Genomic DNA, 26,408 nt, shown 5'->3' with positions numbered 1-26,408 from the left:
TTATTGAAGAAATTAAAATTTATGTGCATCACGAACATAATCACCTTGGTGCTAAACAGTACAATCTCTTTTTACCCTTTTTCTACTCATTCTCAGTTGCATCCACCTTTCTTGATTAGTCTTTTGTTTTAAATAAGGTATACCTTATTCCAGTTTGCTTTTTGAGATAAATGATATTTCTACATATGTGGTAAATATTTCGCTATACACCTGCATGTTCCATATCTCTATGTGTTCTTCAATACTGCTCTCTTCTACTACAGGCTGTCTTGTCCATATACATTCTTTCTTTGCCAATAATTCTTATTGCAATAACCCAGCTAAAATTTAAATTATGACTTTTTATTCAAAATGCAAAAGATTTAATCTTTGACAAAAGTAAAAAAGAGCAGAAATCATCTCATGAGCCATGAGATTGTTGTAATACTTACAAATATTTTAATGCTGGCAATTTAAAAAGATATGAATCTTCAACAGTTGTCAGAGGGTTATGACTGAGAATTCTGAAAAAAGCAATGGAATTAAAATTATCTGCATTTTAAGTAACTAGATGAAAATTTATGTTCTTTTTTTTGGTATGGAACTTGAAGTTTAAAAGCAATCATTTTCTGCCTTTGCCTATAAAATCACCCTTAGAATCTGTAAAACATTCTTCCTTTGGGCACTACCCAGGTCTCTGAATGATAAAGCAGGAAGAGAAAGAGAAAAAAATTTTTTAAGTGGATGGCAAAGAAAAAATATGCCAAAGAACATTTCAGGTTGAAAACCTCAGAAGTGACTATACCAGTAGGAAGTAATTTCTGTAGGAAATACTATTTCTAGTGTCCTCCATAATTCAAAGTGCTTTTCTTTTATCTCTAGAAAGTTTAAAAATCCTACAGTTTAAACCACCCAGTTAAAGACAAAATGATAACCAATTCTTCAGTTTTGGAGCCAAACAAGAAGGGCTAAATCTATGAGCAGCCGGTGAAAGCTATATTCCCACCACATAGCCTGTGTGTATTCTTGCATTACAGCCTTTGTCATGGCATGTATCACCTGTTTCCTTATCAATCTCCTGGATTCTCGGCTCCTGGAGGGCAGGGACCATACTTTATTGTCATGTTGTCCCTGTGCCTGACATAGTATAGTGCTTGTTATTGACTATTTAATGTTTGTTGAATAAAGGACATCTTGTCATCTTTTTGACACAAGCTTTTATTCCAAAATGCTGAACAGACCTTCTTCCCAACTCTTTAAAATGAAAAAAGGTAAAAGAAATAGGAAGAAAAGAAAAGACAATCTGCCTTGAGGTTGACTCTACTCAAGAATCATTAACTATACTTTTACCAAGTATTAGATAGATAATCTTCATAACCAATACTATTATTGGGCTGTAAGGCATCTGTGATCAGCATTTCACATTTAATCCTTATAATAACCTTATGTGATAGATACTATCATCACCTCATTTTACAAATGAGGAAACTGAGGTACAGAGAGGTTACGTAATTTGTCCGAGTTTGTCAAGCCAGTCAGAAGCAGAGCTGGAATTTGAACTGAGTTCTGACTCCAAAGCCTGTGTGTAACTCACATGAAGAAAAGGGGGTTTATAAAACAGCTGTTACCATAAACTTTGAGAGCGCTAAATATAGAAACTGTATTCATGTTGAACTTCATCTCTCCACCTGGGAGAGCTCCTCTGAGAATTACATTTTCTATTTTTATTCCTTTTCTCTAATCGACTCCCATGATGAAGTATTTAATTAGCTGATGGTCATTGAGACTTTAGGTATTTTAAACCATGTTATAGGTGAATCAGTGAAAACGGGAAAGTGAGGACATTTGAAACTTCATCCCTCCATAAAAGCAACGACAATGACAAACACTGGCAAACATAGAATCAATGTTTTAATCATTTTGGAAAATTTAACCAATGGGTCTACAGCAACCCAGAGAGCATTTATTAAGGGAAAATGTATTAATTTCTATAAGAACAGTGAGATCTGTTGTTTTAACTAGTTCTAGACCTCTGCTCTGTATCCTGATGGTAGCCTTGAAAAATAGCCCACATCCCAGGGGAGCAAAATGGAGCTGGAGTTCCTTAAAGCCTCCTTCCCAAAGAACTGTCATTGTTTTACCTGTCTAGTGAGTTTCCTGGAAGACCTCAATTGAGAACCTTGTCCTTGACCTCACTGAGAACTGCACAATGCTAGAAGCCTCTTCTTCTCAAGGGGCATTTTAAAAATATCATTATTTATTTATTTATTTATTCATGAGAAAGACACACAGACAGAGAGAGAGAGGCAGAGACACAGGCAAAGGGAGACAGAGAGAGGCAGAGACATAGGCAGAGGGAGAAGTGGGCTCCCTATGGGGAGCTGGATGTGAGACTGGATCCCAGAACTCCAGGATCATGCCTAGAGAGGAAGGCAGACACCCAACCGCTTAGTCACCTAGATATCCCCAGGAGCATTTTTAAAAACACTTACAGGTAAATGTTTTAAACTGGCAGCTGTGTAAGGCAATGGATAACAGTTGGGACAAAAAAAAAACAAAAAAACAAAAAACAACAACAACAACAACAACAAAAACCCTAATCTAAAAGTTTAAAAGAAAAAGCTGAGAAATGAGATATCCACAGAGAGTTTGAAATGCTCCAACATATTCCTGAGAAACTAGAAGACCACAAGACATATTCCTAGGAATGTAGAAAAAAACCTTAGCACTAACAAATGGGTTCAGCAAGGTTGCAGGAAACAAGATCAATATATAAAAGTTAGATGTATTTCTATGTATTAGCAATGAGTAATCCAAAATGATATTAAGAAAAAATTTCCATGTATAACAATATTAAAAAGAATAAAATACTTAGGAAAAAATGTAACCAAAAAGTATAAGATCCATACACTGAAAGCTACAAAACATTGTTGAAATTAAAGAAGATTGAAATAAATGGAAAAAATGCCATGGTCATGGACCAGAAGAAAATATTGTTAAAATGGCACTATGCCCCAAATTGAACTATGGCTTCAGCACAACCCTTATCAAGATCACAGCTGACTTGTTTCCAGGCTAATTCTAAAATTCTTATATCAATTCAAGGGACCCAGAATAGCCAAGAAAAATCTAGATAAAGAACAAAAAAGTGGGAAGATTCACATGCTCTGCTTTCAAAACCCAATTCAAAGCTACAGTAATCGTAGTGTGGCACTGGCATAAGGATAGACATATATAATCAGAGAAGGACAAACATTATATGGTGTCATTCATTTGGGGAATATAAATAATAGTGAAAGGGAATAGAAGGGAAGGGAGAAGAAATGGGTAGGAAATATCAGAAAGGGAGACAGAACATGAAGACTCCTAACTCTGGGAAACAAACTAGGGGTGGTGGAAGGGGAGGAGGGCGGGGGGTGGGGGTGAATGGGTGATGGGCACTGAGTGGAGCACTTGACGGGATGAGCACTGGGTGTTATTCTGTATGTTGGCAAATTGAACACCAATAAAAAGTAAATTTATTATTTAAAAAAATAAAAATAAAAATGCTAACACTGGAAAACAATGTAAATCTCTGATGTTCTGTAAATTAAAAGTGAATAAACTGAGGCTGAAGATTTTAAAAAAAAGGATAGACATATAAACCAATGAAACAGAACTGACAGTCCAGGAATAAATCCTCACATTTATAGTTTACTGATTTTCAACAAGAGTGCCAAAGCAATTCAAAGTGGGAAGACTAGTCTTTTCGAATGGAGCTGGGACAACTATATATTCATATACAAAATAAGGATTCCTACACTTCATTCTATATATAAAAATTAACTCAAAATGGATTAACCTAAATGGAAGTGCTCAAGCTATAAAAACTCTTAGAAATCTTTATGACCTTGGATTAGGCAAGAGTTTCTTAGACATGCCACCAAAAGCACAAATAATAAAAGGAAAAATAGACAAATTGGACTTTATAAAAAATTAAACAGATTTTTGTGCTTCAAAGGACATTATCAAGAAAGTAAAAGACCACTCACAGAATGGGAGAAAATATTTGCAAATCATATGTCTGATAAAAGTCTAGTATCCAGAATATCCAGAACACATAAAGAACTCTTACAACTCAATAAAAAGACTAATGATTGAACTTTTAAATGGGCAAAGGATTCAGAGAGACATTTCTCCAAAGAAAATACACAAATGGCCAATAAGCACATGAAAAGATGTTCAATGTCTTAAGTCATTAGGGAAATACAAATCAAAGCTATAATAAGATACTACTTTATACTCACTAAGATGGCTATAATCAGATGGAGAATGATAAGCGGTAGCAAGATTATGGGGAAAGTGGAATCTTCATACATTGGTGAGAACATAAAATGGCATAGTTACATGTGGAACACAGTTTGGCAGTTCCTCAAAAGGGTTAGACATAGAGTTACTACGTGACTCAGCAATTCCACTCCTAGGTATGTACCCAAGAGAATTAAAATCATATGTCCACACAAAACCATGTATGTGAATACTCATAGCAGCATTATTAATAATAGAAGTGGAAACAACTGAAAAGTCCAATAACTGAGGAACAGATGAACAAAAGGTGATGTGTCTATGTAAGGGAATATTATACAGCCTTCAAAAAGAATGAAGTGCTGGTATATATGCTACAACATGGAAAAACTTTGAAGCTAACAGTTATGTGAAAGAAGCTAGACACTCATTTGTATGAAATGTCCAGAAGAGGCAAATCTAGGATACAGAAGGGGAATTAGTTGTTGCCTGGGAGGAGGGAAGAAGGGGGTGGTCACAGCTGATGGGTACGGTATTTATTTTGGAGGGTGATGAAACTGTCCTGGAATTAGGGTGGCTGTTGTCTATCGAAGTATACCACTGAACTGTATACTTTACAATGTTGCATAGTCTATTATGTGGATTATATCTCAATTAAAAATAAAGAACTGGGGATCCCTGGGTGGAGCAGCGGTTTAGTGCCTGCCTTTGGCCCAGGGCGTGATCATGGAGATCCGGGATCGAATCCCACATCGGGCTCCCGGTGCATGGAGCCTGCTTCTCCCTCTGCCTGTGTCTCTGCCTCTCTCTCTCTCTCTCTCTCTCTCTCTCTCTCTGTGACTATCATAAATAAATAAAAATTTAAGAAAAATTTAAAAAAAAAATAGAGCACTGGGTGGTAGAACACCAAATATGTTGGTAGGTGGAGAAAAGAAAAGACTTGGACTCTTCTACAACTGAGGTCAGAGGGAGCCAGTGGTAGTGAGGTTGGGAGACAGACTTTTTGGTGGGGGGAGCCATACATTTTTGTTCTTGCCTTGGAAACTCCCCTATTCTTCCTATTCCCATTCTTCTAGATTTTTTTCAGTACCATTAATGTATTGGATTTGTAATGCTAGTTATTATTCAGCAAGATAATGAAGAGGAAGAATATGAGTGTCACATGTCTGGTTAAGCACAGTTCCTCTACTTTGAGATGTTGAATGTCCTTTGCTTTTATTTTTATTTTATTTTTAAAAATATTTTATTTATTTATTCATGAGAGACACACACAGAGAGAGAGAGAGAGGCAGAGACAGAGGCAGAGGGAGAAGCAGGCTTCATGCAGGGAGCCCGATGTGGGACTCAATCACGGGTCTCCAGGATCACGCCCTGGGCTGAAGGCAGCGCTAAACCCCTGAGACACCGGGGCTGCCCTATCCTTTGCTTTTAAAAAACAATTGGCATTAAAATCTATAAGCTCACTGATGGGCTATGTGCTTGTGAGCTCCTCCACCTCTGCATCCTTCCCTCCGTGCGTTTTAAAACAATGACTATAAACCATTATGTAGCCAAAACTATTTGTTTTAACAGTTTGTTATCCTTCCCCCAAATTATCTCAGTTCTCTAACCGTCCACTCTTTCCTGAGTGTTCACCCATGGTCTTGTACCCATCAGCTCAGTGTTTCCTCTTAACCAGTCAGCCCTTGTCCTACTGAGGTTAACATCCTGCATTTATCACTAGTGAAACCAAAATATGGGGCCACTCTAAATTATCCTTGTTCCTCCTCCTGTCTTTAGCGCTATCTTTTCCTCATGAAGGCTGTGCCTGGAGGAAGGACAGAATGAGAACTGACCCAAAAGTTTACAGGTGGAGTACTCCATAGCAACTGCTTTTCTACAAACCACAATACGAGTGGTTTAGATTCACTGAGGACATCACACTAGAGATCATTTTCCTTTCGGTTCAATTCCTTCATTTTGCAGATAAAAGATGTGCTGACCCCTAGTCCACTGGCTTTTTGACATTCACAGGGTTATCTTTATGGAAGTAAAATAAAACAACAGTTTTTATTAGCTTTAAAGGCTGTCTTGTCATCAAAGTTGAAGAGATATTATTCTAAATGATTTTTTTTGAAAACTATACCTTATTTGAAGAGGAAAACTCTTGCATTTTTGCAAAAGCTTTTTGCTGTAGAACAATGGGACGGATTAAAGGTAGCTCACAAAATAAGGGAACACGTCTTACCTGTTTTTATTTTTTTCTCCAAATTCTTCTATACGGGTCCAGATAGATGGACTATGTTTCCTTTCTATTAACTAAGGAGACAGAAGAATTGAGGACTGAAGCATGTCTTCACTGTCCTGAATGTACTGAAATCCTAACAGCTTTAGCTGAAAAACTATCCAAAGTAGGCAGTGAAAATAAATTTAAAATAGGACAAACTCCAAACTATCTATCCTAGAATCCCAAGACAGGCAGGGAAAACTGGCTCCTGGAAGGAAGACAGTCGAAGAAATAAGTAGAGTGACCTAGACCCTGTTCCAGTATGTTTGAAGTACTTGGGGATGGATAACCCCTTTCCTTTATTCATCTACATATGTCCATGAGCCACGAGAATGTGACTCCCCACGTGAAGCTCCTCAATACAAGACTTCTAACTAACTTTATCACATAAATTCTTTCTCAGGGGTAGGGGAGGGGCCAAATGTAAAGAATCTGTAATGGTAAGCCTATATCTTAATCAAAGTTCTGAGAATAGTTTTAAAGAAGAGTTCCTGGCAGTGAGGAACAGCAGAAGAAGCAAGCGCCCTTGGAAGCAGGCAGACCTAGGCTTGAATTCTGGCTGTCACTTCCTGGTGAAGTGACTTGAATAACAAACATCTCTGAGTCTTAGTACCATTTACCTCATAAGGCGATTTGAGGATTAAATGAAAGACCATATGCAAAGCATCTTGCATAAGGCTGAGCATAGAGTAGGTGCCTAGTAGTAATGGTGTTACATTTGCCCTGGGGCAGTGAGCAGAAAGCCTGGGGATACCCATAGGTGGCATGGCCAGGAGCTCCAGAAGCATGGGATTGTCTTAGGGAAAAGGAGTTCTCTGCTCTAAAGCTCTTATTCCAGTTAGAAACCAACTCCAAGAGACAATGCACCAAAAGCCAAATAGTCATCATTTAGCTCCTAGTACAAGGGAAAGCGGAGCTGTATTACTTGCAAATCTTGTAAGTGGTTTTGCCACTTATCAACAATGTGAACCTAGGCAAGTTACCCAATGTCTCTGTGTTTCAATTTCCTTGTCCCCAAAGTGGGGATAACAATATCTACATCACAAGAGCTGTTGGAAAAACGAAAATGAGATACAGTGTGAGGGAGCATGTATTGAGTATTTTCCATGTGGCAGGCACTATCTAAGAGTTTTGGTCACACTATCTTGCTTGTACAATACATAAAAGTCCTTAGTATAGTGCCTGGAACACAGTAAGCACCTAATAGAGGTAGGTATTAAAGAAATATTATGGGGCAGAGGAGGAACTGCTATGGTTCCGAGAGAAAGAAGATACGTATCGTTAATAACATGCATGGGAAGAATAAGATGCAGTTGGGAGAAGGAAAGTATAGTGGTTGCTGGGTATGACTGTCTCAAACCTTTTGAACTATTACTAATAGAAAATAATAAAACAGCCACCCTGAGTCCTCCCAAAGGACAGACTGAGTTATTATTTTCACCCTTAATGTTTATGCCTTTCTGAATCTGAACAAGAAGCTGCCAGGATTTCCAGTACATACCAAAAAGTGATGACAATACCCTGAAGTGTATAAACTTGTGTGTGCACACGGCTATCTAAAGGAAACCAATGCTGGATGACTGGGGAAGCATTAGGGTGTCTCTGTGACTGCAGCTCAATTTGCCTTCATAGTATGGCCACACCTGCCTCATTGGTATTCTCAACAGTGAGGTAAATAATTCAATAGGGATAAGGCTTAGAATTTCCTTATTCTCTCTTAGTGCTTATGTTCTTAGCACAACACTGAGGTACCACAGACAAGCCAGCATGTCAATGTACTCTACTTGCATAAGATATAGCCCTTCTACATGGTAGAGTCTTTCAGTTTCTAAAATCATGGAGCTTGTATTGTTAGAACCAGTGAAGTGACTAAAAGAATTTTTAAAAACAATCCATCAGTCTGGACCTGTGTAGGTGAATGAAGAAGAAGCACTTTAAAGTCAGAAAAGAAGAAAAGTATACTTAACATTTTGGATTATCAACCACTGCTGGTTTTCCATAATCTATTTCATTCCTGATTTTATCTGAAAGAGATATGATTATTACTACCATTCAAAAAGTGGTACCTTATTAAAGCCAAAGAAAACAAAAACCTCCAAAGGTGGTACCTCATTAATAAGCTCTTGGCATGTCTTTGAGGTGGATTTCAGATTCAAAATAGACTTTACCACACTGCTAACTTGTTCAGTCAGTATTTATCAATAACTTAGAGGCTTCATTCAAGAAGCTTACTGAGTTATAATTACCTGAAACCCAGGGTCAATCAAGGTCTTGTGGGGCCTGAACCTCATCTACTTTGGGAAATCCTGTCTAATAAAAACATGCAACATTATGAATATAAAAATTGCTAGGACTCCTCTCAAGACCTTGGAAGGGGCCTATGGAAGTGAGGAGCCCTGAAGTTAAAGCTTTGGTCAGTTCAAAATAAATCCACCTCAGCTAGGGCCTATACATTTTACAGACTTCTTTAATGCCAGAGAAAATATTGTTTCAACTTATAAACACCTTGGTAACATGTCACACAGGTAACATGACTAATTCAAAGGGTGGCATCTTCCCTTGGCAACTTGCCTTTGGAAAGAAATGCAATGAAGTTTATATTTCACTATGGCAGAGATTTCCTAAAGCAGACTAGCTTTGTCTATTAGAAAAATTTGACCTCAAACAAAAAAGGAGCCTAACCCCCAGTACACACTTACTGTATCGTGATAATCTTTCAGAAGGAACTGTGAATTAGTTTTCGAAGCTGTATTCAAGTCCCATGACATGAGTATTAATTTATTATCAATACTGGCTAGCTCTGGTTCTTTAATTACCTTTTTCTGTTATTTAAGATGCACACAGAAACTCAACACAAACAAGCTGTTGCTTCATCCATTAAGAGTCTTTTCTATCCCACAACCTGTTCCCTACCTTGTCAACCCCCTACCTTGTTACCCTGCTGCATGGATGCCCGCACGGCTCCCGTGTGTTTTCCTGTCAACATCTTTCTCCTTCCAGTATGAAAGTTTCTTGGGGACAGTCCCTGTCTTATTCTTTGTACCCCCAGTACTTAGTACAGTGTTGACATGTATTGGACATGGCACTCAGTGAATGTTTTTCAATGAATTCATTGATTTTTATCAACTGATTCCCCCATATTCTTTCTTGTGTTGCCCATATAACTATAATGAAAGTCAGATTCTTTCCTTTCCTTTCTTTCTTTCTTTCTTTCTTTCTTTCTTTCTTTCTTTCTTTCTTTCTTTCTTTTTTTCTTTCTTTCTTTCTTTTCTTTCTTTTTTGGAAATTCAGATTCTTCTAAGAGACTCTTGGTGTGATAACATGCTTAGAAATAAAGATGGTGAGTTTAAGGCAGTATATTGATGCACCAAAACCTCCTGGTGCAGAAACCCAATGAGCCTTTTCTCCGGGGTGTTCGCAAGCAAAAAACTGACCCTCTGTAGTCTTTTTCCAAGTTAGGCATCAGCAAATTAATGGGAGGAGAGAGGAGCCTTCAACAGATAGGCATCTGCAGGAACTGTCCCTCTAGCTCCAGACACACCCTCAACACCTTCATCTATCCTAAAAAAAACTGTGTGAAATAATATTTCTGAACTACAAGACAGATAAGATAATCTTTTCCAAAGTCACGTTTAGAGGAAGATCTTCACCTTGAGTCTAAAATCCCCCTCAGGCCATTGAACATCCCCCACTATGATTTGTTTATATCACCAGGAAATCACAGAATTTTCCAGCCGAAAGGGAATAACACACTTCTTATTGAAGAAGAGTCAGGAAATAGCCACATGGAATTATGCTACAGCAATGTATTTCATGAACATTTTTCACACAACTTAACACAAACAATATCTTTTACCATACCTCAAAGGTTCTTATGGCCCCCAGATGATTTACTCAGAGGTATACATTTTTTGAAAAATAATGTTCTGGGTAACTGGTGAGAGAAGTGCCCTGTGGCAGGTTCTCAGCAGTTGTTTCTGCTTTACCATTTAAAAGAAGCTGATGGCTGAGGAAGCACCCACACTTTTGCTCCCTGGAGAATTCCCCTACACTTAGTTCTTTGAAGCTTTATTTTGCATGCATTGAAGCAGTTAGGAACTTTGCCCATTAGCAGGAATCAAAGTTAAATTCAGAGGTGGAATTTGAAGGACCATGCCCCTATTGGAGAAGCATCATTGTCATGGATTCCCAGGATAGTGTTGACTTGGGTGTTATTTGCTTGGGGCCTTTTATTGCCCATACCAAAGCTGAGTACAGGGAAAGCTGAGAGTGCCATTTATGAGATAGACAAGCCTCTTGGCCTCTTTGTACCTTAGTTTCATTTGAAAAAAAAAAAAAAAGAATGGATTTTAAGACATACTTTTCAGAGTTCATACTGGGCTTAACATCCACTGAACCAATAAATGTATGATGTTTTTACATATTGTTTGTCTGTTTATTTTTTACATGTGTTTATTTTCTATTTCACTTACAGCTTATGTAAAAACTGCATTCCATGCCAGGCCTGAAATGTTCCAAAGCTCACTTCCGTCAATACATTGCAACTAACATTTCTACAAAAAAAGACACAAGCAAAAGAAGAAGGAAAAAAGGTATTCTTTCAGAACATTTACCCTTTGGCAGTGATTCCAATTTATATAGGATGAAACATAATCTCAATACCCTCTCCATATCCTGAAACTATCTCGCTATGGAAGATATGCCTTTTAAAATTTTTTTAGAAATTTAAATTTAAAAAATTTGCATGAAAGATTTATATTTTCATGTTTCTACATGTGTTGCATTAGATACAAATCTGTAAATGCTCAATAAATACTTGTGTTAGGTAATCTTTATTTCTCTAGAAAAATATTTCACATCAGCACTATTGACATTTATGGTTGGATCCTTTTTTAAGAGGGGCTGTCCTGTGCATTATAGGGTGTTTAGTGCCATCTCTGGCCTCTGCCCACTAGATGCCAGTAGCATATCTACAGTCTGACAACCAAAAATGTCTCCAGACACTTCAAATGTCACCTGGGTGCAAAATCACCCTAGTTGAGAACCACTTCTCTAGAATGATTCAGTCTGATCTGTATAATAATTCTTACACTAATCTTTGCTACAGACAAAAAAGATTCGCTACATAATTTTAGTAGCTTTCTACTAATAAAATTACAATCATATTTCAAAATGATTGTAGCAAAGAGGTTTACAATTAAGTTTAACAAAAATTCCAAATATAATGAAATTTATATTTGTAACTTACATAAACTTCAAAAAAGGTAGTGGTTCAAATGTACGTCTTTCAATAGATTGTATCTTATTGCAGGATAAATCTCTAGGAAAAGTAAAAGGAAAATATTGCCTCAATTAGCTATTAGATACCTAACTAGTAGGCTGATAGTATTGAATAAGCAGCTTTTGCCTAAACTCTGAACTTAAGGACTTGTTATTTGAACCTTCCAGAGCCCCTAACTCTCCTCATCTCTCTTAAGAGTCTCACTTTCATAAATGAAAGAAGTAACTACAGCTCTTGATAGATTCTGGAATTAATCTTTCCTGAGAGCAGAAGAATTAATTAGAGGACATTTGAGGCCTCATCAATTTCTAGATTATGAGCTCAAAGTTTTGACCTCCACATAGAATTTCTTTCTTTATTTTGTAAAAGATTTTATTTATTTATTCATATAGACACACAGAGAGAATGAAAGGCAGAGACACAGGCAGAGGGAGAAGCAGGCTCCATACAGGGAGCCTGACATGGGACTGGATCCAAGGTCTCCAGGATCACACCCTGGGCAGAAGGTGGCACTTAACCGGTGAGCCACTCGGGCTGCCCCTATAATTTCTTTTTAAAAAATATTTATTTATTAGAGAGTGTGTGTGCATGCACATGCACAAGTGGGAGGAGCAGAGGAAGAGGGAGAGAGAATCCCAAGCAGACTCCTCACTGAGTCCAAAAACTGTCTTTTGGGGCACCTGCGTGGCTCAGTGGTTGAGCATCTGCTTTTGGCTCAGGTCGTGATCCTGGAGTCCTAGAATCGAGTCCCTTTTCAAGCTCCCCACAGGGAGCCTGCTTCTCCCTCTGCCTATGTCTCTGCCCCTCTCTCTGTATCTCTCATGAATAAATAATTACAATTTTTAAAAATAAATAAATAAAAACTGTCTTTTCATTTCACTGGCCTCTCTATTTTTGTTTTCCATTTTCTTTATTTGTGCCTTGATCTCTATTATGCTATTTCTTCTCCTTATTCAATGATTAATTTTCTTTTCTTTTTTTAATTTCTTAAAAGTGGATACTGGGGAAGCTGAACACCGCATTAGCAACATCCCATATGTTGACATGGTTTCAGTTTTAGTACGAAATAGCTCTTAATTTCTCTTTTGATTTCTTTGACTGGCAGGGTTACTTAGAAGTATGTTGTTTAGTTTCTAAATAATTTGGAGATTTTTCAAATCTGTTCATTTCTAATTTAATTCCATTGTAGTCACAGAACATATGTTGAATGACTTAAATCCTTTTAAACTTATTGAGGCTTGTGTTATACCCATGAATTCTGGTATTAGATGAGCCTATGATCTATTTTGGTAACTATTATGTATCTACTTGAAAAAAATGAGTACTCTGATTTTGGGTGGAGCATTCTATAATGTCAGTTAGGTCAAGTATGTAGATAGTGTTATTCAAGTCTGCTATATCTTTACTGATTTTCTATATATTTTTCTGTCAATTATTTAGAAAGCAATATTGAAATTTCCAACTATAATTGTGTATTTATTTGTCTCTCTTTGCCATTCTCCTTCATATATTTTGAAGTTCTGTTATCAGATGCATAAATTTTTAGGTTATGTCTTTTTTATTAGTTGATATTCCTATAATGATGGAATAACCTCCTTTATCCTTGGTAATATTTTTTTACTTTGAAATGCACTTTGTCTTACAGTAATGTAGCCACCCAAGGTTTCTTTTGATTACTGTTAGCATAGCACAATTTTTTCTATACTTTTAACCTACTTGTATATTTCTATTGCAGATGATTCTTATAGACAGCATATAGTTGGCTTTTGCTTTTTTATATTTTAATTAGGGTGATTATACCATTACACCTAATGTAATTATTAACATGACTACATTTAAAGCTACTAAACTCTCTATGTGTCCCATCTGTTCTTTGTTTTGCTATTTTTTTTCTTTTTCTTCCTACTTTTGGATGACTGAGTACACTTTTAAATTAAATTAAATTAAATTAAATTAAATTAAATTTTATTTGTTGGCTAGTTAATTACAACTCAGGTTTTGTTAGTTTAGCAGTAGTTTAATGGCTTGTAGTGTTCATCTTTAACTTTTCACAGTCTATCTTCAAATAATATATGATTTCATGATTGGCATAAGAACCTTACAATATATAGTGTACTTCATTTCTCCCTTACTGGCCTTTGTGCTAATGTCTTCATACATTTTGCTTTACTTCTAAACAGCACACTATATTATTTTTTTGTTTAAACAATAAGTTAACTCCTTTAGGAAGTATAGTTGATGTATATTAAATTAGTTTCAGATGTACAACATAGTGATTGAAGAATTAATACCACAATAAGTGTATTACGGTATTATTAACTATATTCCCTACATTGTACTTTTCATCTGGAGACTTACTTTATAACTAGAAGTTTGTACTTCTTACGTCTTTTCACTCATTTTGACCATATCCCCGCCCTCTACTTTAACAGCCACCAGTTTGTTCTCCATATTCATGAATCTGTTTCTCTCTTCTTTTTGTTGTCAGTTTTCATTTGTTTAAGATTCTACATATAAGTGAAATCATATTGTATTCAGATATTTAAATAGTAAGAAAAACCTTATGTATTTACCTTTGGAGTTACCAGTTCTAATGTTCTTCTTCCTTTTGTGTGGATCCACATTTCTATCGCAATCATTTTCCTTCTGCTTGAAAATACTTTCTTTAGCTTTTCTACAGTGTAAATCTACTAATGATGACTTCTTTCAGCTTTTGTATGTCTCAGTCTTTTGTTTTGCTTTTATTTTTGAAAGATCTGGATATAGAATTCTAGTTTGATAGTTGTTGGTCCCCTCTCCGCTTCACTGCTTTAAAGATGTTGCTCTACTGAGTTCCATTAATTCCAACAAGAAATATGTTACCATTGTTATCTCTATTTCCCTATATGTTGTGTGGAGGTTTTTCCTTTGGCTTATTTTTAACATTTTCTCTTTATTGATGGCTTGAGAAGTTTGATTATGATGTGCTTTGGCATAGTTTTGTCCATATTTCTTGTGTTTAGAGTTCATTGACCTTCTTGGATTTGTGGGTTTATTAGGGTTACCTGTTTGGACAATTTGGGGGCTATTATTTTTCAAATTATATTTCTTCTCCCTTGTAGACTCTACGTATGCATATATTAGGCCACTTGAAGTTGTTGTATAACTCACTAAGTAGAGACATGGGTTTCTTAGTCTGGGATTTTTTTTTAAGATTTTATTTATTTGACAGAGAGTGAGAGCACAAGCAGGGGGAGCAGAGGAGAGGGAGAAGTAGGCTCTCTGCTGAGGAGCAAAACTGATGTGGAGCTCGATCTTGGGACCCGGGGATCATGACCTGAGCCGAAGGCAGACATTTAACTGATTGAGCCACCCTGGTGCCTCATCAGTCTGGTTTTCTTTAACATAAGAAATATTGTTATAACTTTTTTTATAAAGATTTTATAATTTATTTAAGAGAAAGAAGAGAGCACACGTGGGTGGGGCAGAGGAATCTCAAGCAGACTTACAGTGATCTAGGAGCCCAGTGAGGGGCTTGATCTTATGAGCCTGAGATCATGACCTGAGTTGAAACCAAAAGTCAGATGCTTAACCAACAGTGGCACCCAGGCACCCCAGTTATAGTAACTTTTTAAACATCCTTGTCTGCTAGTTGTAACACCTGTGTAGATTTTGGGTTAGTTTTGATTGATTGCTTTCTATCCTTGATGTGGGCCATATTTTAGACTTACTCAGACTCTTCTTAGAAGTCTACCCTCTTCCTGTATGCTCTTAACCCAAAGTGAGACTTTTGGGTCAGAAGGAGATACTTCTGAACTGAACTACTGATCAATGTCACCCAGTTCTTATCTCTGTCTTATTCTAGGTATATCATACCCCCTACCATCCTTACCTATTGGTTGAGCACCTCTGTCCTTCTCTTTATTTATAATATTCATGAGCAACAATTGGCCAACTGGTCCCTACTCAACCCTACCCAACCATCATATGCCACAAGAATTCCTTTATGCAGAGCCCTGTGAAGACCTTGGCCTGAATCTTCTACTCAAGTAACCCCTTTACCACTAATATAATGCTCTGTGTTTCCATTTATAGGATATTACCTAGCCGTATGTCCTGTTGTCTCTGCCAACTCAAAAATAATATTGAGGTTGTTTGCAAGACAGTCAAGCTGCATTGTGACGGTGAATGTTTGACAAATGCCACACGTTGTGGTGAGTTTGAATTGCCTCATGATATATATATAATATTTATATTTAAAGATTTTATTTATGAGAGAGAGAGAGAGAGGCAGAGGGAGAAGCAGGATCCATATAGGGAGCCTGATGTGGGACTTGATCCCAGGACTCCAGGATCACGCCCTAGGCTGAAGGCAGGTGCTAAACCGCTGAGCCAACCAGGAATCACCTCATGGTATATTTTAAATTTTATTTATGTTTTAATTTTTATTTTTAATCAACAATGATCAATTTTTAACTAATGATGTCACTGCATTATTTTTATTCACTTACAGTTCAAACCCCTAAATTTCTTTTTTTTTTCAAAGATTTATTTGAGAGAGAGAGAGAGATGTGAGTCGAAGGAGGGGCAGAGGGAGAGAATCTCAAACAGATTCCCCACTGAGTGTGGAGCCCATTGCAGGGCTCAATCCCATGACCTTGAAATCATGACCTGAGCTGAAACCAAGAGTTGTATGCTTAACCCACTGAGCCACACAGGCACCCTTAAAATCCCTAAATTTATAAGAACTATTCCTTTGTTATAAGTCAGATTCTCAGTTACATTATTAAATTAATTACTCCCAAATGAAAACATATGCATCATAATTTGTAAACGAATTTCATATGTATCAGAACTCAGGTCCCCCTTGTCTTATATGACAAGTGGAGATATATTTTTGTTTATTGTTTGTTTTTACAAGTTATCAAGAGTAAAAGTGATGCTGATTTATAGATAAAGTTTATTCAGAGCCTGAGAGTTCCTGTTCCCTAACCAGAAGCTGCTGCCTTCTTATGGATACAGAGCACTCTTCTATTCTTGGACTGTCCAACTCTGAACTTTTTCTGAATCCTCAGCTTTTCTATCCAAAAACACTCAGATACTTTTAAGTATTTTTCTGTATACTATGTTTTATTGGCACTAACTTCATGACTTCCAAAATGTGCTTCTGCACCCAGATAGCTTGAATATGGTTCCCTATCAATGATCTAGGGTACATCATAAATAACACTTTGCTACCTCTGTAAATACAATGTTGCTTATTTTTCAAAACAATTTTTTACTAATTACTCCCTTATCTCTTAGAGGTGGGCAGAATAGGCATGTTTAGCCTCCTTTTACAGGTGAGGAAAAATTAGATCAGAGGTGTTAAGTACTGTTGCCTAGCACTCAAGTGTCCCGTTTAGGGCTCTCTACAAGCCCGTTGCTCCTCCTTTCTTGTGACCTTTATTACCTCCTCCTCTGACTCTCATCAACACCGCTGAAAATACTTCTAATTCTTCTGGAAATGAAACTCGGTTGGATGATACTGTGCATGTACACAAGCCATATGCTGACTTTCATGTAGTGGGAAGCTCTGGATGGTACCCTAATAACTAAAGCTAGAAATATTAGAAATGAAAGTGAAGTATATTTCTTCACATTCTGACAAAAAATTTCTTTATCCCTTCTGCATTTTAAAACCTCAAGTATTATTCCATTGATTTATCGAACATTCCACATTGGCATATCTCTCATACCTGGAAAATCTCTTAGCCTACACTCGTTCCCTGCCCAATTTAAGCAAAGAGCCAGGGTGGACTTAGTGCTTTTTTTCTGTCTAGAGCTTATGTTTTGTGTGAGCTGCAATATATGGGAGCAGGGACCAAGCATAGTAATTGATGGGTAGATGGAGAGGGCATGTCCAGATGAGGCCCTACTAGCAGTGGGTGTTTTCATGGGCATCTGTGATAGTAGCAAGAAAACAAGCACACTGAAGAGATAGAAGGAGGAAACCCCCTGCTCCCACTGCATCTGAAGCAGTACAGGACAGGGTATATGAATACCAGGAGTCACAGTAGATTTGCAGACAGTTTAGCTGAGTGTCTTCCAGACTTGGCTTTTCTTAAGTGCTAGATAATTGGCCCTTGGAGACCAAGGATTATGGAATAATCCTAAATGTAGTCATTCACGTTGTGAAAGGTTCTGAAGAAATAGCCATTTAAAAAAATACCCTTTTCTCCTTTTGTTGTTGCCAATATAGGTTCAAGTTTGAGTTTGTGTCCTTGATAATGGTACTCAGATATTTGCTGGTTCTTAATTTTTATGACTGGGATGTATGACTGCGGACTGACAAAAACTGTGCTATCAGCCTTTCATTATCAAAACTAGTCTCTTCTTTTTCTGACAGATGAAAAAGTATCTATAATGAATGTAGAAGGATCATTCATGAAGGTATTAAAAGCCCGGAAGAAGAGTACCAGTACTGAGCTGACAATTGAGCCAGAGAAGGCATCCTCAGACAAAAATGGCATCGGTCTGTCAGCCTTTATGAATGAGCAGTTAGACTTTAATGATGAAAGTGATGTTATCAGTGCGCTGAATTACATATTACCTTATTTCTCAGAGGGAAATGTAGAAGATGTAGAATCAACATTACTACCATTCATTAAAACTCTGTTTTCAAATGTTCAAGATGGAGACAAGCCTGTGGGTTACTTGAAAAACAACACAAAGAGCCCTTCTCTTGAACCTGGACCCAACAATTCAACTTACAAAAATAAACTGAGGAAACTCTCTTTCCTGGAAAATTTGTTAGATGCAGAAATTCAAGAAAAAATTGATGAGGTAAAAAAGAAAGAAAAAACTGCCATGCTTATACCTCCCGGGATTTTAGGTCCCAAATTTAAACGCCAAATCTTTCCAAAGAAATTGGAAACTGCCCAAGGACAGGAAAAGACCCTTCCCAAGGCTAAGAATGTACGGAAGAGGCGGTTTAGAAAAAACAGGGTTCTCAAGGGCCCCAAGGACCTACAGAAAAGGCACTACAAGGAAGTGGACGTTCAGAGCACCCAAGGGAAACAGAGTGCCCAGTCATTTGTGAAGAACATGGCCAAAGAAAGAAGGCTCAGTGGACCATCCCCAAGGGAGCTGGAGGAGCTTCACATGGCCCAGAGGCCCAGGAAATTAGTGGGAAACTCCATCCACACAGAGTCTTCATTCATAAAGGAGCACAAGGCAGCAGCCTCTTCTTTCCCGAAGCAATACATAATGGGCAGGCCTTCTGCCTCCACTGCTCCAAAATCCCTACCTAAGGTGAGAAACAAATCAGAAGACTTAACCTACCCCATTGTTGTTTTAGAAGATGCGAATGCTAGAGTTAGGGAAATGGAGATTTCCAGACCAGTCTCGCATTCTGGAAAAAAGTATATTTTCCATAAAATTCGCTCACGTATAGTCCAAAGAACACCCAAGACCAAAAAAAGTAAAAAGTTCAGAAAGAAAAACTCACTCTCGAATAGATTGATGCCTGCACAGAGGCCTCCATTGCCTGCCGTCAGGAGCCTCATCGATTCCCCTTCACAGGAGGCTATTTCATCTTCAGAAAAACGAACTCAGGAAAATCCTTTTCCAGAATTATTTACTCTTTCAGAACCTTCTAAAGAAAACACTACTGTAGAAAACACTACTGCACAGAATGCTTCTGAAGAAATTATTTCTCCAGGAAGCACTACTGTATCAGAACAAACTCCCCCTGAATTCACAAACCGTAGGAATCTTTCCAATACATATTCTACTACCACCAGAGACAACTTTGTGCCGACTGTTAAACAAACCAATGAAACACAATGGGAATACCACAACTTGGTCACTGACTTGCCCCCAAAGCCCACAGGCTTCAGTGTTGCAAAGCTCTCATCCGCAGGTGATCTATTTGAAATTCAGCTAAACCAGCAGCTACGGTCCCTCATCCCGAATAATGACGTGAGAAGGCTCATTTCTCATGTTATCCGGACTTTGAAAATGGACTGCTCTGAGACCAATGTGCAACTGGCTTGTGCCAAGCTTATCTCCAGAACAGGCCTCCTGATGAAGCTTCTCAGCGAGCAGCAGGAAGTAAAGGTGTCCAAGGCAGAGTGGGATACAGACCAATGGAAGACTGAGAACTATATCAATGAGAGCACAGAAGCCCAGAGTGAACAGAAAGAGCAGAAGTCAAGTGAGGTGAGGATAACTCCTGAACCATGGGGTCTGAACTTTTAGTCAGTTTAGGACATGCAATTAAAGCACCCACGCACAAGGACCAGGGCCTCCCAGTCTGGGTCTTGTCTTAGCCATTAATGTTGGCTGAGACAGTGATCTGCCACTTTGCTCATTTAGAGAATGGTGCCACTCTTCCCAGGTAGATGAGAAGAGGACTTAACATACAAGATAAATATATTATTGAAGAAAGGGCTAATGATAAAATTATATAACACATTAGATTTGGTATATTTCTTAAGAACCTATACGCCACTCCACTGAAAGAATGAGGTTTTAGAGTAGCTTAAGAATAGTTAGCTTTCATCCTTTTCTTTGATTTCTAAAAAATTGTTCTTTGTTTTTTGTTTTTTGTTTTTTTAGCTCACAAAAGAAGTTCCAGGTTATGGCTATAACAACAAACTCATCTTGGCAATATCTGTGACTGTAGTAGTAATGATTTTGATTATAGTTTTCTGTCTCATTGAGGTAAGAACAACCATTAATTCAGATTTCCAGAAAATCTTTTGTCTTTATAATAGATTCAGAATTTACAAACTTAAAATCAAAGCCACTTTCTCACTTACTGATACTTGGTATTTCTCTTCTGTCTGACAGACTGACATGTACTTCATTCTTTTATTGCAAAGTATATTCTGGGGATTTTTATTTTATTTTATTTTTTTAAAGAGAAGCAATTCTTTTTTTTTTTTAAGATTTTATTTATTCACGAGAGACACAGAGAGGCTGAGACACAGGCAGAGGGAGAAGCAGGCTCCATGCAAGGAGCCTGATGTGGGACTTGATCCTGGGTCCCCAGGATCACACAATGGGCTACAGGCAGTGCTAAACCGCTATGCCACTGGGGCTGCCCTATTCTGGGGATTTTTAAAGGAACTTTCCATTGCCAGGTGATTTATGGATTATAAACAAGGCAACAAGCCATTAGACTGTTTTGGGACGTTAGGCTTAAGAAGGCCAAGTTAACATGATAGTAACATTTCCTCAACTCAAAATTCTGTGGTTAGATGTACTCACCAGCCACTTTCAGACTACCACTGATTTCTTTCCTTGGTTGAAATGATGAGAGATAGTATCCACCCTCATGGAGCTATATCAGTCATCCTGGAAAAAAGGACATGGCTTAAAGATAAAAATATCATCTTGTTGATTAATTAGATTTACTCAGCAGCTTTTTCCACACACTGAATTATGTGAATAGTTTTGGTTAAAATACTGTAGCTAAAATCCTGCATCAGGCTACTCCAAAGCATGTCATGTTTATAGTCACCTGTGCTGGAGGTTGCCTGTTTACCTTTTCTTCAGTTCCATAATGACTTGGCACTGGTTTATGCCAAGCATAGGAAGAAGAATTTTCCATATCCAATTTCATGCCCACAACCCTGGGAGGACAATATTACCATCCCTCTTTCATACATAAAAGGGGATCAGCTTAAGGCTCCAGTGGCAAAACCCAAAGCAGAACCCAGTTTTACTTAACTGCAAATCCTGTGCTCTTATTCCACTGTTCTGTCTCCTTAAAGATGAAAACACTGGCCAGCATTTGAAACACTGAAATTCAGTGGAAGCCACTGAAAGGATTAATATATTTAATATGAAAAGAGTTTTATCAGTCACCAGAAGATGACCAACAATCCAAGGGTGAAGGGGGCGAGACTACAAGAAATGGGAGATGTTTTGAGTCTGTCACCATATATGCGAGTTCTTTCCTTGTGGCCTATGGGATGTGGGTCTTGTTAGCGAGGCCTTTGTTGCCTTTATACTGTCTTCGTCTATACTTATATTTGTTATAATTTATATTTTTCAACCTGTATAGATCTGTTTTGTTTTTAGGTATGGTTGAGGTAGGGGATCTAACATTTTCCCCCTACAGAAAGAACCAGTTACTTTAAAATCTTTTATTGAATGGTTCATTCTTTCTTAACAGATCTAAAATACTATTTTTTTGTAAGATTTTATTTATTCATGAGACACACACACACAGAGACAGAGACATAGGCAGAGAGAAAAGCAGGCTCGTCTCAGGGAGCCCAATGTGAGACTTGATCCCCAGACCCGGGTTCACCCTATGAGTCAAAGGCAGATGCTCTACCACTCAGCCACCCAGGCGTCTCTAAAATACTTTTCTTATCTGGATTCTTATCAGTCCAGTTTCCTTTCCCATATCACACTATATACTTAATTCCAATTGCTTTATAATAACCTATTTTGATGTCTGGTAGAGTTACGCTCATGCTCTTTGATCTCCTTTTTCATACATTTCATAGCTAGACTTGCATATCCCTTTACCAAATGTCAGCTGGCCAGTTTTTATTTAAAAAAAAGAAAAACTATCTTGGGATTTGAATAGGATTGCATTGAGTTTGAGGAGAATTGACATCTTTGCAATATTCTAGGAACATGGTATCATCATGTATTCATTTCTTAAAGTCCTTCAGAAGAATTTTAATGTTTTCATCTCAAAGGTCTTCCCCATTCTTTGCTGTAAGTTTATTCCTAGGTACTTTATGTCTTTTATTGATATTTTTTAATCTTTTTTTAAGATTTTATTTATTTATTCATGAGACACACACAGAGAGAGGCAGGGACACAGGCAGAGGGAGAAGCAGGCTCCATGCAGGGAGCCTGATGTGGGAGTCGATCCCGGGACTCCAGGATCACACCCTAGGCGGAAGGCAGGCACTAAACCATAGAGCCACCGAGGTATCCTTCCTTTTATTGATATTATAAATGGAACCATTCTTCCATTTGTTAATTAGTTATTTGTGGAACGTAAAAAAGCTATTGCATTTTGCATGTTGAGCTCTTGATTTTGTATTTAGCCATCTTACTGAATTCTCAGAGCACTTCCAGTAAAATTTATTTTTCTATTTTTTTAAAGATTTTATTTATTCATGAGAGACAGAGAGAAGCAGAGACACAGGCAGAGGGAGAAGCAGGGTCCATTCAGGGACCCTGATGTGGGACTTGATCCCAGGACCCTGGGATCATGCACTTAGCCAGAGGCAGGCGCTCAACTGCTGAGATACCCAGGCATCCCACTACAGTAAAATTTAAGTTGACTCTCTTGGGCCTTTTAGGTTGTCCATAATTTCATATGCCAATATGTTTTGTTTCTTACTTTCCAATACTTAATTTTTCCTATTGCATTGAGATGCCTGGAATCTTTAAAAGAAGTGTTTTCCTATTGCATTGATTAGGACCTCTTCAACGTGATGAATAGTAACAGGAATAATAGGCATTGAACTCTTGTCCTTGACTTTAAAACAATGTTGCTATTTAGGTTTCTGGTAGATACTTTTCTTTTCTTACTTCTAAGAATTTTTATTAGGAATTACCTGTTGGATGTCATCTAAAACAGTCAATAAAATGTATTGCCAGATGCACACAAGTTCCCAAGTTGGGACTATGGAAGAGTCAAAGGACTACTAAAAAATAGAATTCCTGCTCTCCAAAAAGGCTGAATAAGACTTAAAATACAAAGGAATGAATACAGATTTGGAGGCATGGTCATTGAGATGGGTACCTGTGATATGTTTTCTTCCAAAACAGATTTATTCTCATAGAGCAGCACCAGTGGAAGATGAAGAAGGAGGCTCAAGGTAAATTGGCAATTATTAAAGCAGAATTTCAGAACTAGATTTTAGAACTCCTATTTCACTCCCCTTGTTTTACACCCAGGAAACTACCAAAGGCAGAAAGAATATTGATTTGGTCTAATGCTTTGCCTGGATCCAGCAAAATTAGCTTCCCAGACAAATCTGAGTTAGAATGGAACTGACACAGAGCATCTACTGTCACTACTCCTTTAAAGAAAAAGGGTGGAGAGGGGTTGGGTGCACCTGTTCCTGCTGGTAGTGACCATCAGGCCTGGCTACAGAGTCTTGGGCTAAGAGGCCTAGTCTTCAAGGCTGATGGAAGGCAGAAAAATAGGACTCCTTCCTGTAAAGTGGCAGGAAAACTTCCCTCCTCCTCCTAGTTTTTGATCCACCACTCTCCATTCCCTTTGTCCAGACTCCATAGACTGTTAACTGGGAGAGGCCTTAGGTAATAGTTTGTCTCTTCCTTTTATAATAAGGAAATGGAGAAGAAAGGGAAGGTAAATTGCCCCATGGGCATACTGCTACTGAGTGTCAGAAGATGGTTCCTTTCCAGAGGGGCACTTCTCCTCTGATTATACTGTTCTTGGGCTGCGAGCTACATTTTATGTCACAACTCCGTACATACATACTGTCAAGACATAAGCAGGTTTTTAAAAATATTTTTTAATTTATTCATGAGAGACGCAGAGAGAGAAGCAGAGAGATAGAGGGATAAGCAGGCTCCTCTCATGGAGCCTAATGTGGAGTCCATCCCCAGACCAGGACCACACACGCCCTGAGCCAAAGGCATTACTAAACTGCTGAGCCACCTGGGCGAGCCAACATAAGCAGTTTCTAAGACAAACTTACTATACATTCTGATTCTTTCTATATTGTTTATATTCAAAAATAATATTTTGTGTTTTAGTGCTGGCTGTGACCTTCCTCACTCACTCATTAGCCACTGCCTGCAATGAGAAAGTCAGTGAGTTAGGTAACTTTGTTGGTTGGACTCGTGCATTTATTTGGTGTGAATCAACTTGTAGGATAAAGCAGCTAGGAAAATAGAAACACCTCTCTCTCCTCCTCCCCAGCAAATGATGCCTATGAGACAAAGTCCAAAGGGGACCAAAGTAAACTGCTTCTGGAGAGAGTAAGGTGCTTCTGTGTTATAGTTGCACAGTCTGTTCACTGCACGAGGGCACTTGGCCATAGGCCCAGGTGAGCAGGATGAAAATCTTGCTTATACTCAATGCCAAGCCACATACAAAGGCCTCCCCAGAGAAATTGTGGGGCCATTATGGACAGACATGGGAAAATTCTGGAAGTGTAGCATGCATGGGATTATTTTCAGGATCCGAGGTCTGTAGTGATTTTGCTTCCTGTGATTATGGACTGAGATGTCCTAATAGGACCAGAGATACACATTGTGAGAGGCATGGGAAATGGCGTGAATCACTAATTGTCTGCATATGTGTTTCCTCCAAGGCTCTTCTTTAATTCTCTGCTGCATAAGAGATGTTCAATCCAACGGGAGAATCAGGTAAATCTGAGGAAGATAAAGTCCCATGGCTGGAGAGAGCAGGGGAAATGCAGAATTAACAATGTCCTTTCTGTTTTCTAGGGCTTTTTCTGGAGAAGGTGGCCACTTTGGCTTCGGGACATGTACAGACCTCTCAATGCCACACGGAAGAAAAACATGGCACAGAAGCTACACGACAGGGATTCTTCTGATGAGGATGAGATTTTCAACAAGGAACCAGGGTACCTGATTGGGGACAATTTATACTTCTTTTCTAAAATGAGTTAATTATGAAAAGTTTAATTGTTCCTTTACAGAGTTAAAGGCATTCTTCTTTTTTGCAGAGAGAAAGGTGATGCCCCAGTAGAGAAGCCTCGGGCTGCAGATTCAGCTGCTGAAGACCTGGGTGAGGAGAGCGACAGTGAACTCCGCACCGTCATCGTCCTCAAGTGACTTTGTCCTGCCTCAGGCTGTCTATAAAGTTTATTTTTATTTTTATTAAAAAATTTATTTTTTATTGGTGTTCAATTTGCCAACATATAGAATAACACCCAGTGCTCATCCCATAAAGTGCCCCCGTCAGTGCCTGTGACCCAGTCACCCCTACACCCCGCCCAGCTCCCCTTCTACCACCCCTAGTTCGTTTCCTAGAGTTAGGAGTCTTTTATGTTCTGTCTCCCTTTCTGATATTTCCTACTCATTTTTTTCTCCTTTCCCGTTTATTCCCTTTCATTATTTTTTGTATTCCCCAAATGAATGAGACCATATAATGTTTGTCCTTCTCCGATTGACTTATTTCACTCAGCATAATACCCTCCAGTTCCATCCACGTCGAAGCAAATGGTGGGTATTTGTCGTTTCTAATGGCTGAGTAATATTCCATTGTATACATAGACCACATCTTCTTTATCCATTCATCTTTCGATGGACACCGAGGCTCCTTCCACACTTTGGCTATTGTGGACATTGCTGCTAGAAACATCGGGGTGCAGGTGTCTTGGCGTTTCATTGCATCTGTATCTTTGGGGTAAATCCCTAGCAGTGCAATTGCTGGGTCGTAGGGCAGATCTATTTTTAACTCTTTGAGGATCCTCCACACGGTTTTCCAGAGTGGCTGCACTAGTTCACATTCCCACCATAAAGTTTATTTTCTGATAATGGCTTCTCAGCATTGCTTGTAAAATACTTATTTTTCTCATATTAAAAATGTATAAATTAATAACCAATTCTAGCCATGTGGTAAGGAATTAAAATGGAAATAAACATGTATATACAGGT

The 26,408-nt window shown here is 38.2% G+C and overlaps 2 protein-coding genes across 13 annotated transcripts in view; one reads left to right on the top strand and one right to left on the bottom strand.

Moving 5' to 3' along the window:
• The window catches only part of LOC140629206 (leucine-rich repeat-containing protein 37B-like), a 135,018-nt gene that overhangs the window by 98,661 nt on the left and 9,949 nt on the right, over positions 1-26,408 (bottom strand). For 9 of the 11 annotated variants that reach the window (XR_012027048.1, XR_012027049.1, XM_072818790.1 and 6 more), the window contains exons 6-11: positions 21,045-21,131; positions 11,778-11,849; positions 11,002-11,082; positions 8,497-8,553; positions 6,491-6,561; positions 432-503 (exon numbers count right to left, since the gene is read on the bottom strand). Coding sequence is in view for 8 of the 11 variants with exons in the window: in XM_072818790.1 (XP_072674891.1) it covers positions 432-503; positions 6,491-6,561; positions 8,497-8,529 (176 nt within the window). In the remaining 3 variants the exon portion in view is untranslated. The remainder of the gene's footprint in view (positions 1-431; positions 504-6,490; positions 6,562-8,496; positions 8,554-11,001; positions 11,083-11,777; positions 11,850-21,044; positions 21,132-26,408) is intronic. The other 2 variants (XR_012027050.1, XM_072818798.1) reach the window with 2 other exon arrangements.
• LOC140629204 (leucine-rich repeat-containing protein 37A2-like) lies at positions 11,006-25,904 on the top strand. 2 transcript variants are annotated; one of them, XR_012027047.1, is made up of 7 exons: positions 11,006-11,121; positions 15,885-16,003; positions 18,178-19,991; positions 20,391-20,495; positions 25,097-25,151; positions 25,233-25,372; positions 25,475-25,904. XR_012027047.1 is itself a non-coding variant. In XM_072818789.1 (7 exons), exons 1-7 carry the CDS (start codon positions 15,901-15,903, stop codon positions 25,581-25,583), a joined length of 2,376 nt encoding a protein of 791 aa, XP_072674890.1. In that variant the 5' UTR covers positions 15,885-15,900; the 3' UTR covers positions 25,584-25,904. The 2 variants fall into 2 exon arrangements, 1 of the variants encoding a protein (XP_072674890.1); XM_072818789.1 differs by lacking the exon at positions 11,006-11,121 and adding an exon at positions 23,580-23,629.

The sequence above is a fragment of the Canis lupus genome (genome assembly GCF_048164855.1).
Source record: "Canis lupus baileyi chromosome 3 unlocalized genomic scaffold, mCanLup2.hap1 SUPER_3_unloc_1, whole genome shotgun sequence".
NCBI classification, from domain to species: domain Eukaryota; kingdom Metazoa; phylum Chordata; class Mammalia; order Carnivora; family Canidae; genus Canis; species Canis lupus.
Note: the sequence above shows the minus strand (reverse complement) of the source record. Positions and strands in the feature narration are given on the sequence as shown.